Raw genomic sequence first — 13,448 nt, 5'->3', positions numbered from 1 at the left:
TCTCATCTTGTCTTTTTTTTTTGAGACAGAGTCTCTCTTTGTCACCCAGGTGGGATTGTATTACCCAGGTGGTGCAGTCTTGGCTTACTGCAGCCTCAACCTTTTAGGGTCAAGTGATCCTCCCACCTCAGCCTCCTGAGTAGCTCCAGGTGAGCACTACCACGTCCAGCTAATTTTTGTATTTTTTGTAGAGATAGGATATTGCCATGTTGCTCAGGTTTGTCTCGAACTCCTGAGCTCAAGAGATCCGCCTGCCTTGGCCTCCCAAAGTGCTGGGATTACAGGCATGTGCCACCATACCCAAACTTCATCTTATTTTTTCAAACATTTTTGGGGCATTCTCATCTGGGTGTCCCACAGACACTTCGAATTCAGCATGTACACTGTCACCACTGTTACCATTCCTCCTCTTATTTTTCTGATTTGCTTTCAAGTTTATACCTGGATTTGAAAGTTGACTGTTCTCCTACCCTCTTGCTTCCAACATCTAGACAACCATTAGGTCTTGCAGACTCTAGTTTTGCCACATTTCTCTAATCTGTCTTGTCCCTTTCCACCCATGGTACCCCGGACCACTTACTTTCTTACCCTGGACTGTGGTTGTAGCTTCTTGCTCAGCCTCATCAGCTTTTTCAATGCATTGGGATTCCAGGTGTTGAGAACTCCATGCTAAAAATTCCCTCTGAAGTCATTCCATTCCCAACACAAGTCACATATGGACTTCCCCAACTAGCATTAAGGGTTTCCTATAATACGGCTCACAATTGAACCACTTCTTAAAGACTAATTTCCCATTATCCTATTCCACATACCTCCTGCTGGACAGCCCCCGAGTCGCTGCTATTCCCTGATCACATAAAATGCTCACAGAGCCCTTGCCCCTGCCACTCCCTCCACCCAGAATGCTCTTTCCCTTCACTGGACAGATCAGAAACCTTTAAGGTTCAGCTCAAATACCATGTCCTCCATGAAAACTGTCTTGAGTACCCAATTTACGGTGTTCTTTCCAGCCTTGGAATTCTCATGGCATTCTATGTGCTGCTTCCTGCCTTTATATTATGGTTATTTGTGACCCGTCTTTTTTTTTTTTTTTTGTCTTTGCTGAAGTAGGCTTGGTGAGAGCAGGAACTAATGAATCTCTAATTCTTTCTCAGGTCAGTGCCCTTACTCTTGAGTAAATCCATGAATATCAGTTGCATATAAACTTGGGCCCTGCCTTGTTCATTTCTCTTATCTATTAGCACTTTCCAATCCTAGACGTGGCCCTTTAGCACATGACTGAAGTCTTTTCTAAGGGTTTCTGGGTCTTTTCTTTACAGAGTAAATGTTTGAGTTCTACCAATATTATCATTTTAGAAAATAAAGCAATAGAATTTTAAATAAAAATTGAGAAAAGGAAAAACAATTTTTACAACCTCATTTCCTTATAAAAATTTCCACTTTCATTTTTGTATGCTGCCACCTAGTCTTGTCAAATCACGTGCTAGTATGAGCAATCAAACGTTTCCATTTCCACTGCTAAGCTAGGCCTGACCCCTCAGAGAAGAAACTCCCTCTAGAGCAAAGGGCTTGAAGGGGATCAGAACATGCTACCCCAAAATATGTTGCTTTGGCATATTGATGATTTTGAGCTGAAGGATATTGAGAAATAGCAGATGCAGGAAGAGCTCTCTGTCTTCCCCCTTTCTGCCTAAAACCAGGGCATAAATTTCCCATGAGAAAGGTGCCTTCCCAGTGCTAGGAAGAAGAGAATATGCATATCACTGGAGATGGGCAGCTGACTCCAAGATGAGTCTGCACAAATAAACTTTAATAAAATAACCCTTATCTTCTCTCAGTTTCCCCCATATATTTCTTAGTCAATTGTTCACAATTTACTCTGCCCCTAGAAGCCCTAGCCCCTTTTATTTGTCAAATCACTTCTCCATAATTTATCACCCTTTGTTAAAATGGTATATAAGCCCTGAAGTCTAACTCACTTCTTTCCTATGAAGCCCCCCATGCCACATAAAAACATTAACACCAAATAAAGTTGGTATGATTTTTGTCTGTTAATGTTCTGTCAGCTTAATTCACAAACTGCAGCCAGAGAACCTAAGAATGTAGAGCAAACATGTTTCCTCCCCTACAGGTTTGCAGACATTTTTCATGTCCTTTGCTCTATTTAGATTGTTATTAGAAATCTGAGACAATGACTCAGTCCCTTAGCTTAAAATTTCTTTGTTACAATTGGAATATTTTAGGCTAAAGGATTTGTTTGTGTTTTTTCAGCTATGTATGATCTGGTTTTCTTCCAAACTTTAAAACTCAAGATATTTAAATACTCTTGTAAAGCATACAAGGTATGCCGGGCGTGGTGGCTCACATCTGTAATCCCAGCACTTTGGGAGGCCAAGGCGGGAGGATGACCTGAGGTCAGGAGTTTGAGACCAGCCTGGCCAATGTGGTGAAACCCCGTCTCTACTAAAAACACAAAAAATCACTGGGCATGGTGGCACACATCTGTAATTCTAGCTACTCGGGAGGCTGAGGCAGAAGAATCGCTTGAACCTGGGAGGCGGAGGTTGCAGTGATGCAGTGAGCTGAGATTGCGCCACTGCACACTCCAGCTTGTGTGACAGAGCAAGACTCCATCTCAAAAATAAATAAATAAGTAAAAATAATAAAAGGTAAATAGAATTTCAGTTGTCTTCATGTTACCAACACTTAGATTATTTCTTTCCGGTTAATTTTCATCTGACTAATTAACTTAATTTTCTGCTTTTAAAACCAAGTAATGCAGATGCATCTGGGAAAGTGTCTCCACATCCCCATGTGCTTAATTTAAAAGAAGAATGTTAAGGACCATGCCAGTGCCCAATGGGAGGACATCACGCAGATGAGGCCTGTAGAGGAGTTTCACTTTATAACAACAGCTGCAGTGAAAAGCCCAACAAGCGTAAATGTGAAAGGAGCTAGCCACACAGGACCTTGCCCAGGAAGCTGGTCAGCAGAAGCAAGGGGAAGGAGAAGCCCCTAGCAGGGAGCAGGGACTAACCTTCCAAGTGAGGCTCCAAACCCCAACCACCCACAGTCCTTAAAGGATGTTCCTAAAAGAAGGACCAAATCTGCTTTGCTAGTCAGAAAAGGACATGACTTGTAATTGAACTTCTAGGCTGATAAAACACAGAAACACATGGAATTCCTAAGCAACCCTCTGGTGGGAACTGCCTTCTCACTCCAGCAACAGTTAAATCCTAAACTTGGCCCAATTGGCCCCTGAGGGACTATAAGGCTCTAATAACTATTCTTGAACTTCAGCTTTATGCATCATTTCTTGTAATTTAAATAACTCAGTATTTTTTTCCTGGAAAACTTTCTTAGAAGTTAGGTGTTACCAAACTGAGGCTGGTGGACTTTCTAAAAGCGTTTTTTTCCTATTGTGATTAAAAATGGCACATGTGCTTAAACCTATCACTGATTCGCAGAACCGAAAAGTCAGTGATACTTACTTCTGATAAGGTCCACTCTCAATTAAAAGTAGCTGAAAGGTGTTGGTAAGGCACATCATTAATCCAGAAGAACTTTGTGTCCCTAGAAGTTTAAGATTCCCACTGGGGTTACAACCTCAATTCGTTTAGGGAAAGAAAAATTAATTTTAAATTGGGCAATAAGACACACTCTGTACCCTTCAGTATTTGCAAACCTTAATTTTCTTTGGTTTCTCCCTCTTGAGCTTGTTGAATCGGAGGCTGTGTCTCATTCCTGACTGGCATGTAACAGGTGCTCAACACATGTTTATTCCCAGTAATAAAAAATTTCATAGCTCAGACTAAAGCTTAACAAAGTCGACTTTTACACAAAGCAACTATTCACAGGTGGAAGACTGCCATCTGCTGGTCATTCCAGGGGCTGAACCTGCTCTAAGACCAACTGGTGGCCCAAAGGCCCCTGGTGACACGGAGCAACAGGGCAAGACCTGTCTCTAAAAAATAAAAATAGGCTGGTGTGGTGGCTCATGCCTGTAATCCCAGCACTTTGGGAGGCTAAGGTGGGCGAATCATGAGGTCAGGAGTTCAAGACCAGCCTGGCCAACATGGTGAAACCCTGTCTCTGCTAAAAATACAAAAAATTATCTGGGTGTGGTGGCAGGTGCCTATAATCTCAGCTACACAGGAGGCTGAGGCAGCAGAATCACTTGAACCCAGGAGGTGGAGGTTGCAGTGAGCCGAGATTGCGCCACTGCACTCTAGTCTGAGGGGTAGTACGAGCCTCTGTCTCAAAAAAATAAAAATACATAAAAATAAAAACTAAAAAATCCCAAACATTTAGAAAATAGGAGATTGTTTCAATTATGTAGTTCTATAATAGCTTATAATAAAAATAATGTTTTAAAGATTTTATGCTTATAATAATTAAGTGAAAAGAGCAGGTGACCAAATTATACATACATTACGATTTATATCTTTAAAATATGTATGAGGAAAAAAGCTTGAAGTAGAGCTTAAAACAATCTCATATTTTCTTTTAGTGAAGAGATTTGGAGCATACTTTTCCAAATGTTTCATATTCTTAAAACAATACTGTATTACTTTATAACCAGAAAAATATCAACATTATTTGAAAAAGAATCTTTCCAATAAAAAAATGAAAGCCCAGCATCATTCTTTTCATCCATTTGCTGATACAGGAAACCCATCCAGTTTATTGAGAACACAAATGAGTTTTGGGTTGGTTAGAAATTCAGAAACTAAAGCACAAAAGGATAAGCTGAAGAAATTAGGAACTTTTAGCCTGAAGAAAGTGGAACGGGTCCCCCAATGGCTGTACAGCCATCCTTTTCTAAAGGACAGGGGGACTTAGTAAGAAACACTTCGGTTCATTGTAAAAGGAGATCTTTTGACACCTTGAGCTGTACAGAAAATAGATGTAATTGGACACACAGTGACTTTCTGATAAAGGATTTGGACAAGAGCTGTGACCTATGTCAGGGACACTGCAGAGGATTCCTCATGCTGGCAAGGAGGCTGACCTCAGAAACACCTTTCCCTACTGTTTCCACAGTGCCTCTAGCTAATGTTTGGGATGGGAGGCTTGGAAAATGGGGATACACAAGAAGAACTAGGATGAGCCCTCCTGGACTCAGCTTTATGGCAGAAGTTTGAGTAAGGGGCCAGGTCAGCATTTACTCTCCATCTCTTTCTCTTTGGTTAGAGCCTCCCAGATGGCCAAATTAGCGTCTGCTCCTGGGTCTGAGGACACAGTCAGATACTCATCTTGGGAGCTCAGTATTTGCACCACGGGCTCTCTATGTGGGGCCATCCCGGGGTTAAGGGGCAGGGGCTGTATGCCATGAAGTGCGGGGAACCCACAAGAAGATGAGTTGCTAGGTAAGAACCTCCAGGACCATCTCAGGAGGTGGAGTGAAGGCTGCATTTGCAGGCCTGTCCTTCCTCTCTTTCTGGACAACACCCCCTATGGAAGTGGATCATTATGGTGATGAGAGGGACAAAATTAAGGGGCATCTTACACCTTGAAGGGAGAGAAAACCTGTGTGAACCCCGCTAGCGGTGATGCTCAAAATACTCAACGACAGGTGCACAGGTCAGTGACCAGTCAGAATGAACACTGAACAGCTGGAGTCAGCCAATGTGGCAGTATGGGCATGTCTGCTGATGTCCCCAAACCACACGAATGGGTCCTTCTTTGAGTCTGAGATACTGTGACTGTTGTTCTCATGATGCTGGGGGGTGGAGACTGGGGTGGGGGCTCACAGGCTGCATCAGGTCCCCTAAGATCCATGAACTTGGTTGGGCTCCTCTGTCTTTTTTATGGCCTTGTTACACAGAGCGTGGTCCTTGGACCAGTGGCCTCAGGGACCCGGGAACCTATTAGAAATGTACACTGTGGTCAGGCGCGGTGGCTCATGCCTACAATTCCAGCACTTCGGGAGGCCGAGGTGGGCAGATCACATGAGCCCAGGAGTTCAAGACCAGCCTGGGCGACATGGTAAAACCACAAAAAAATACAAAAATTAGCCAGGGGTGGTGGCAAGGCAACTATAGTCCCACCTACGTGGGTGGGGCTGGGGAGGGGGCGGAGGTGGGAGGATCACTTGAGCCCAGGAGGAAGAAGCTGCAGTGAGCTACGATTGTCCCACTGTACTTCAGCCCGGGCAATAGAATGAGACCCTGTATCCGAAAAAAAAAAAAAAAAAAGAAAAAAGAAAAAGAAAAAAGAAAAAGAAAAGCAATGTGGACTCCCTGGCTCCACCCCACACCTGCTGCCTCAGACCTGCACTTTAACGTGGTTCACGGGTAATGTGTAGGCACAGGATTCTAGCAAGGCAAGTGATTCTAGCAAGACCTAGTGTATCCCAGAGGTGGGCTGCTAACCAAGGTCAGAGATGGCCAATCATGTCCTCATCCCAGGTAAACTCCCTAGATCTCCCGGAGAATCCAGAACCTGGACTTGGTACCTCTGACAGCTCTCCAGCTGCCCTGGGCAAACCCTCTGGCCTCCCTCATGCCCGCCAATCTGCCGCTGCCACCGGGAAAGGAAGCACAATTGCTTATCTCCCTCCTCCTTTCCTCTCCCTGTCCCTGGGGATGTTCTCCAATTTGTTTATTGTCTTTTCTCAAACTTTATTTCTGATTGTGGTAGAATATGCATAACATAAAATTGACCATTGTAACCACTTTTAAGCCCACAGCTCTGTGGCACTGGGTACATTCATGCTGTCGTGCCACCACCCCTCCATCTCCGGAATCCCTTTTTTGTATATAAATCATCCTTTTGCTCTTGGTAGACAGATTTAATCTATGACTACTTTCCCTCGTATCCAGGTAACTGGTGGACTAATAGTTAACTATATATGCCTTTGAGTTATTCTTTGACACCTGAGACCCCCCATGGGAGGTCAGGCTACTGGGGAGGGAAATGGGGTGTGGGATGTTTTGAGTTGGCAGGAAGCAGTAGAGGGGCCTGCCATTGCTGAGTATCTATGAGACGCCAGGTACTCACGAGATATATGAAAGACGTGATGTAATTATTCACTTTACCTAGCATGACTGAGGGACCACATGGAGTGCTAAGGAGAGTTCAGTCAAGTTTTTCACCCACTCTTCACCTCTGGAGCCCCTCAGTCCTCATGGAAGGATTTGAAAATTCCTCTCTGGGCTTTCCCTGCCACACCAGAGCCAGAAATCAGCCTTGGGATTCTGAGCTTGTGATCGATCTTCCCGTGGTTTCGGGGGCAGCTGGCAGACCTCGGTCCCCGGTGCTGTGCCAGCCATCACACTCACCCTTTCACTCCACTCGGTGAGGAACCAGCTCTTGGCACAGGGTCCCATGTCGCAGTTCTCAATGTCATTCGGCCGGAGCTTCATGTTGCATTCCTCATCATCAACCACGTCCCCAATGTTGCTCACACACTTCACGTCACGGGTCCTCTGTCCCACTCCACAGGGCACCGAGCACTGAAACACACAGCACGCTGGTGTCAGGACAGCCAGCGACTTCAGCTCTGGGAGAGAATCGCCAGCGTGGCACCCGCAGCCTTTGTTACCAGCCCCATGAGACCACGCTGAGGCCTTGTCATGCCTGTCACCACCTGGGGCAGGGATCTGAGCCCTAGAAAACTCTATAACCCTTTTCTCCAAGACCTTCTTAGATGCCTCACCTACTGTAAACTAAAAATTAAATCCTCAGCCAGGCACGGTGGCTCACGCCTGTAATCCAAGCACTTTGGAGGCCAAGGCGGGTGGATCACCTGAGGTCGGGAGTTCAAGACCAGCCTGACCAACATAGTGAAACCCTGTCTTTATAAAAAAAAGAAAAAAAATAATTAAATCCTAAGCCCTCCAGCTGACTAAACAGGCTTTCTCTTGGGCAAGGAGACCCCAGAGAAACTTTAAACACGGAGTTCCTGGCCACGACAGGATGGGAGGATGGACACAGCCTGTCATACCACCGCCCTTCTGAAGTCTAGACACAACTAACCAGCATTAATGTTAAGAGAAATACCGAATGGACTCTCTGTGGCAGTAAGATACCAAATTATCGACAGGACCCAATGCCATGGCAGGCAAGGGTTAAGTCATGCACCTCTGCCCTTGAAGAATCAACCACATTTTAAGTTGCCTGGGAAGAAGGTCTTATGATTCGTGGCTTATATCCTGTTCTGAGTAAAGAACATTATTGTGAGTCCCTCAGATCTTATGAATTCTTCAAACTGCTGACATACTGATTAATATGTGACCTGTGGACGCTGAAGAGGACAATGGTTTGTTTCTGAGTCATAAAGTTTTGCTGATTTATTTCGGATTCATGTTACTGTCTTGCACTTAATACATTTAGCCTGTATGTTGTCATCTGTAGCCAGTGATTATAACCTCTGTGCTGTACCCTCCAATGAAAAAGACAACTCCAATTCAAGGGGTCCCCTTCTCTTCTCCTAAACTTTCTTCTAAAAGGCTTTCAACTTGTCACAGACTTTGGACCACGTCCAGCGTTGGTGGTTTGTTTTTTGGGTTGGTCTTTTCGGGTTGGTCTTTTCATCGGCTTCCAATAAATCTTTATCAAATTATTTCTGCCTTAACAGCATTAATTTTGGTTGACACCACTTTATTCTTCCAGGCCTCAGTCTTTTCACCTATGAAATGGGTAGGGAAGATTGGAAGGAGTTGGCTCTACCAGCAGTTGCCAACCTTCACTTTGCCACGATGCACAGAACAGATGAGGCTGGTATTACAGGACTCCCCTGGGCTCACCCATAAAGTTGGCGGTGGGCGGCACACACTACCCTGAACTCGACTAAACTATCGGTACATCCCATGGTTTTCAAAAACAGCTGTCCAGACCCCCACGGGATGGGTTCCCTCCTGTGGAACTCAGGGTTACCCATCTCAGGTCTTGGTGGGGGAGGCTGGAGAGTGTGGCGGGAGCTGGAGAGGGGGCTGAAGCGGGCGGCCGTGCTGCGTACCGAGGTCCAGTCGGTCCGGATCTGCCACTCGCTGCAGATCTTGAGTTGGCAGGTGCTGGTGGTCTCGGGCTTCTCCAGGTGCTGGCAGCGGTAGGGCTGCACCGTCAGGCTGCGGTTGGCGTACACCTGGCGACACAGGACCTGGCGGTGCTGCATGCCCAGGCCACAGGTCTTGCTGCACTCAGACCACTCCCCGATGTCCCAGCTAGCTCAGGAATGAGAGAGTGAGAGTGAGAGACAACCTTCAGTCAACAAGAAGGGAGCGTGAGCCTGCCCCAACTTACACAGAATCATCAGAATCACCATGGGTGGAGTCTCTTACTAGAGTGTTGTTTAAAAGTCAGCCTAGGCTGGGTGCAGTGGTACATGCCTGTAATCCCAGCACTTTGGGAGGCTCAGGTGGGAGGATGGCTTGGGCTCAGGAATTCTAGACCAGCCTGGGCAACATGGCAAAACCCCATCTCTACAAAAAATACCAAAGTTGGCTGGGTGTGGTGGTGCATGACTTTAGTCTCAGCTACTTGGGAGGCTGAGGTGGGGGGATGGCTTTAGCCCAGGAGATTGAGGCTGCAGTGAGCCATGATTGTGCCACTGCACTTCAGCCTGGGCAACAGAACAAGATCCTGTCTTGAAGGAAAAAAAAAAAAAGAAAGAAAAAGAAAAAGTCTGCCTAAAGGTCATCTGACTCTGTAAAGGAAGATAAATTTGCTTGACATGCTATTTATCAATGATTAGGGCCAAGATTCTATAAAAAGCTATAGAAAACTGAAAAGGTACAAATGATTTTTATCTAGTAAAAAAAAAAAAAACCCAAAACAACCACCAAAGGTTAGTTTTATTACCCTGTAGATCATTAACCCATTTTTGCTGCTAACTTAGAAATCTTATTCTAGTGTTCTTTTTCATTAACAATTCCCATGTCAGCTTCCCAAACCCTCCTCTGTCAATTAGTTAAATGAGACATCAGCCCATGCTCATCATATAGTTGGATGAGAATTATATTTTTATTACTCTGAAAATTAGGTTTTGACCCTTTTAGGGTCCTTTCCCTTGGTATTTCTTCAAGTATCCTATTTATCATTCAATAACCAGTTCAAGGCTGGGCGTGGTGGCTCACGCCTGTAATCCCAGCACTTTGTGAGGCCTACATGGGCAGATCATTGGAGCTCTGGAGTTCGAGACCAGCCTGGCCAACATAGTGAAACCCTGTTTTTACAAAAAATACAAAAATTAGCCAGCTGTGGTGATGTGCACTTAGTCCCAGCTACTCAGGAGGCTGAAGCAGGAGAATTGCTTGACCTAGGAGGCGAAGGTTGCCGAGATCGTGCCATTGCACTCTGGCCTGAGCAACAGAGCTAGACTCCACCTCAAAAAATAAAACAAACAGGCCGGGCGTGGTGGCTCATGCCTATAATCCCAGCACTTTGGGAGGCCGAGACGGGTGGATCATGAGGTCAAGAGATCAAGACCATCCTGGTCAATATGGTGAAACCCCGTTTCTACTAAAAAAAAAAAAAAGAAAAAATACAAAAAAAAAATTAGCTGGACATGGTGGCGCACGCCTGTAGTCCCAGCTACTCGGGAGGCTGAGGCAGGAGAATTGCTTGAACCTGGGAGGCGGATGTTGCAGTGAGCCAAGATCTAGCCACTGCACTCCAGCCTGGGTAACAAGAGTGAAACCCCATCGCAAAAAATAAAATAAAACAAAACAAAACAAACAAACAAGAACCAGTTCAAGATCTCTCCTGATATACTTTTCCTGGCCTCTCCAGGCTGATGCTTTTGTGACTTGCATCATCCTGTCTCTGTTAACAGCTCACCCAGGACACTAACCACACTGGCTTCTCATGCTTTGCTTCCTCTTTTGTTTTCCTTACCAGGCTCAAACCTAATTGCTCTGACTTTGCCAAGGGTGGGCCTTCCAGGAGTGGGCTGACTTGCTAAAGGCTATCACCCCCGGAGTTCATCCTGAAAGACAGGTGTGCTTGCCGACCAGACTGCATTTTATGCATGGTCCAAGTCTTGTATTTCTAAATCAGATTTAGACTGACTTAAAACTAGATTATATCTGCTCCTGAGGTCCTGTGCACAAGCGACCTCAAGTAACCTGGTAATAAGCGAGCTCAACGGAGGGGCATCTTACAAGACTGGGCAAGGGAAGATGTTGCAGGGCTCCTCCTCGGGGGTCGGCTTCATGCTGGAGTCACAGTAGCTCTCGGGAGCCTCTTCGTGAGTGCTTCTGTGCACACAGCGGAAAATAGGGTACTGCGATCCTGCAATGACAGGAGAATGTCTGAAGGACTGTCCCACACATGGGAAAGCTGAGCTATGCGTGGAGATGCACAGAGATTTGGGTGCTGATTAAGAGAGGGCACAGAAACAGGACAATTCACACACACACGCACGCACACTCACACCCCCTTCATTTGAGGGTTTACACACACTTACCTCACAGGGTCTTTGCTAGGAACTATGGGGGTGCAAAGAAGAGCCTGCTCTAAAAGAAATCAACAATCTATTTGTGGACAGTCTAAATATGCTCAAAGGCAGATACGAACCATCTTCATAATAGTTCAAGATAAAAGAGAGATCCCTAGGCAGGGGAATGATTATAGAATGAACACAAACAGTAACTTTTCTAAGGTTCTCTGGAAGCATCAAAAAGAAAGTGTCCTAAAAGGGTCAAGCTTCATTCTTGAGAAAGAACTGGGTTTGGGTAGATGTGCGAATTTGTATTTTGGCGGGAGGGGGCTGTCTAGGTCATTAAACTGGAACGAAAGTACTTGCCTGACAAACTAGCCTTCTAGACTGGGTTGACTTGCTAAAGGCGATCAGCTCCTGGGTTCATCCTGAAAGATGCTTGCTAAACAGACTGCATTTAAGGGACAGGTTGAAGCACAGAAATAGAAGATTCAAGAAAGGGCGGAAGAGCAGCTACCTCACCCTTTGGCAAACATCTTACACATTCTTCTAATAAAGTACCCATGAGACAGTGAGTTTCTGAGGGACAGGGCTACTTCCTCATCTCTGCAGCCCCAGTACCTAGGATAGTGGCAGGTGCTCTGTGTTGAGTGAATGTTTGAATGGTGTTGAATGGATGTTTATAACAGCTTTATGTTTTTTTACTTTCATTGGCTTAATAAGGATGCATCTATTTTTGGTAAAAAGCCAGAAGTTGTTAAGTGGAATGTCTAGCTCTCAATTAAAAAAAAAAAAAAAAAAAAAAAAAAAAAAAGCTGCTTTAATTCTGCCTTCCTCTTTCTGTTGCCACCTGGTGGCAACACTGAGCTATTACTAATCGACGTTTATAATGTGAGAAACGCAACCCCTGAACATGACGTCTGAACCAACTACTTGAATGTGCCTCTTTGTAAGTAACTGTCTTCCCTACGGTCCAGGGCAATATACAGCTCCTGCCGGGAAGAATGCCATCCTTTATTTTACAACTCTGTCTTATCTCTGTTGCTAATTGGCAAGGCATTTATATTTTCTGCAACTCCAACTGCTTACGATTTTAACTGCAACACGGGGGCTAACTTTTAACATTAATGTCTCAATATTTCATCAGTCATGAAAATGTTTCAGTCGTTTTTCAAGCTTATCTTGTATGACACACTGAGCCAGAGGGTAGTAAGAAACCTGACAGTTTGCAAGACAGTGTTGAATCTGAAACGATCATTTGTTTAAATTACCCTGGCAGTAAAAATTTACAGTGTAGCTATAACTTGAGACCATTATTTAAAATAACGTTCCAATTAAGCACAATTATTGGCTGAGTAAAAGGCAGTACTGACTGTAAAGTTAATGGGACGCAAAAACTTCTGTGGAATTAAAGTCTGTCCAGCTATGGATCTCCCTCCATTAAATAGAACAGATTTTTAATTAAATTCAACAAACATTAAGCACATTGTGCAGTTATAAAGATGAATACATGGTTCACAGATTTCAGTGTACTGAACTGGGACTCAGCTACTAAGAGATTAAGTAAAGATCTTATTTAGCCTATTCCTTTCCCTTCAGACCACGTGGGTTTAGCTTTTCCACTTACATGCTTGTGGACAGGAAAGCAAAAGAAACTATCCCAACCACTTGGCACTTAAATAAGGGGGAAATCAAATTTTTCTTAGCAAAAGGATGCAGGCTCACATAGGAATGCTCTGTGTCTTGGGAAGATGGGTCCAGCTGGGGCTGTCCAGCATCTGGCCATGGCTTATCTTCCCTTGACATTTTATAGCCTTTATGAACATTGTCCATGGTCCAGCTCCATGGAAATGAACTCAGAACCCCTCTGTTTCTCTGATGGTGGGAAAATGCCAGATCTACAAATCTTTCTTTTTTTTTTTTTTTTTTGAGATGGAGTTTCACTCTGTCACCCAGGTTGGAGTGCAGTGGCACGATCTCTGCTCACCGCAACCTCCGCCTTCTGGGTTCAAGTGATTCTCCTGCTTCAGCCTCCCAAGTAGCTGGGATTACAGGTGCCCGCTAC

General features: G+C 44.8%; 1 protein-coding gene across 2 annotated transcripts in view; it reads right to left on the bottom strand.

Moving 5' to 3' along the window:
• THSD4 (thrombospondin type 1 domain containing 4) overlaps positions 1–13,448 on the bottom strand; it is a 645,795-nt gene that overhangs the window by 26,017 nt on the left and 606,330 nt on the right. For both annotated transcript variants that reach the window (XM_021667503.2, XM_012451308.2), the window contains 3 exons: positions 11,106–11,235; positions 8,963–9,167; positions 7,284–7,457 (listed from right to left, as the gene is read on the bottom strand). In XM_021667503.2, coding sequence (XP_021523178.2) covers positions 7,284–7,457; positions 8,963–9,167; positions 11,106–11,235 — 509 coding nt within the window. The remainder of the gene's footprint in view (positions 1–7,283; positions 7,458–8,962; positions 9,168–11,105; positions 11,236–13,448) is intronic.

The sequence above is a fragment of the Aotus nancymaae genome, unplaced genomic scaffold, assembly GCF_030222135.1.
Source record: "Aotus nancymaae isolate 86718 unplaced genomic scaffold, 86718_ANA_hifiasm-v0.15.2.pri h1tg000003l, whole genome shotgun sequence".
Classification (NCBI taxonomy): Eukaryota; Metazoa; Chordata; class Mammalia; order Primates; family Aotidae; genus Aotus; species Aotus nancymaae.
This window is presented reverse-complemented; position numbering and strand designations above follow the sequence as displayed.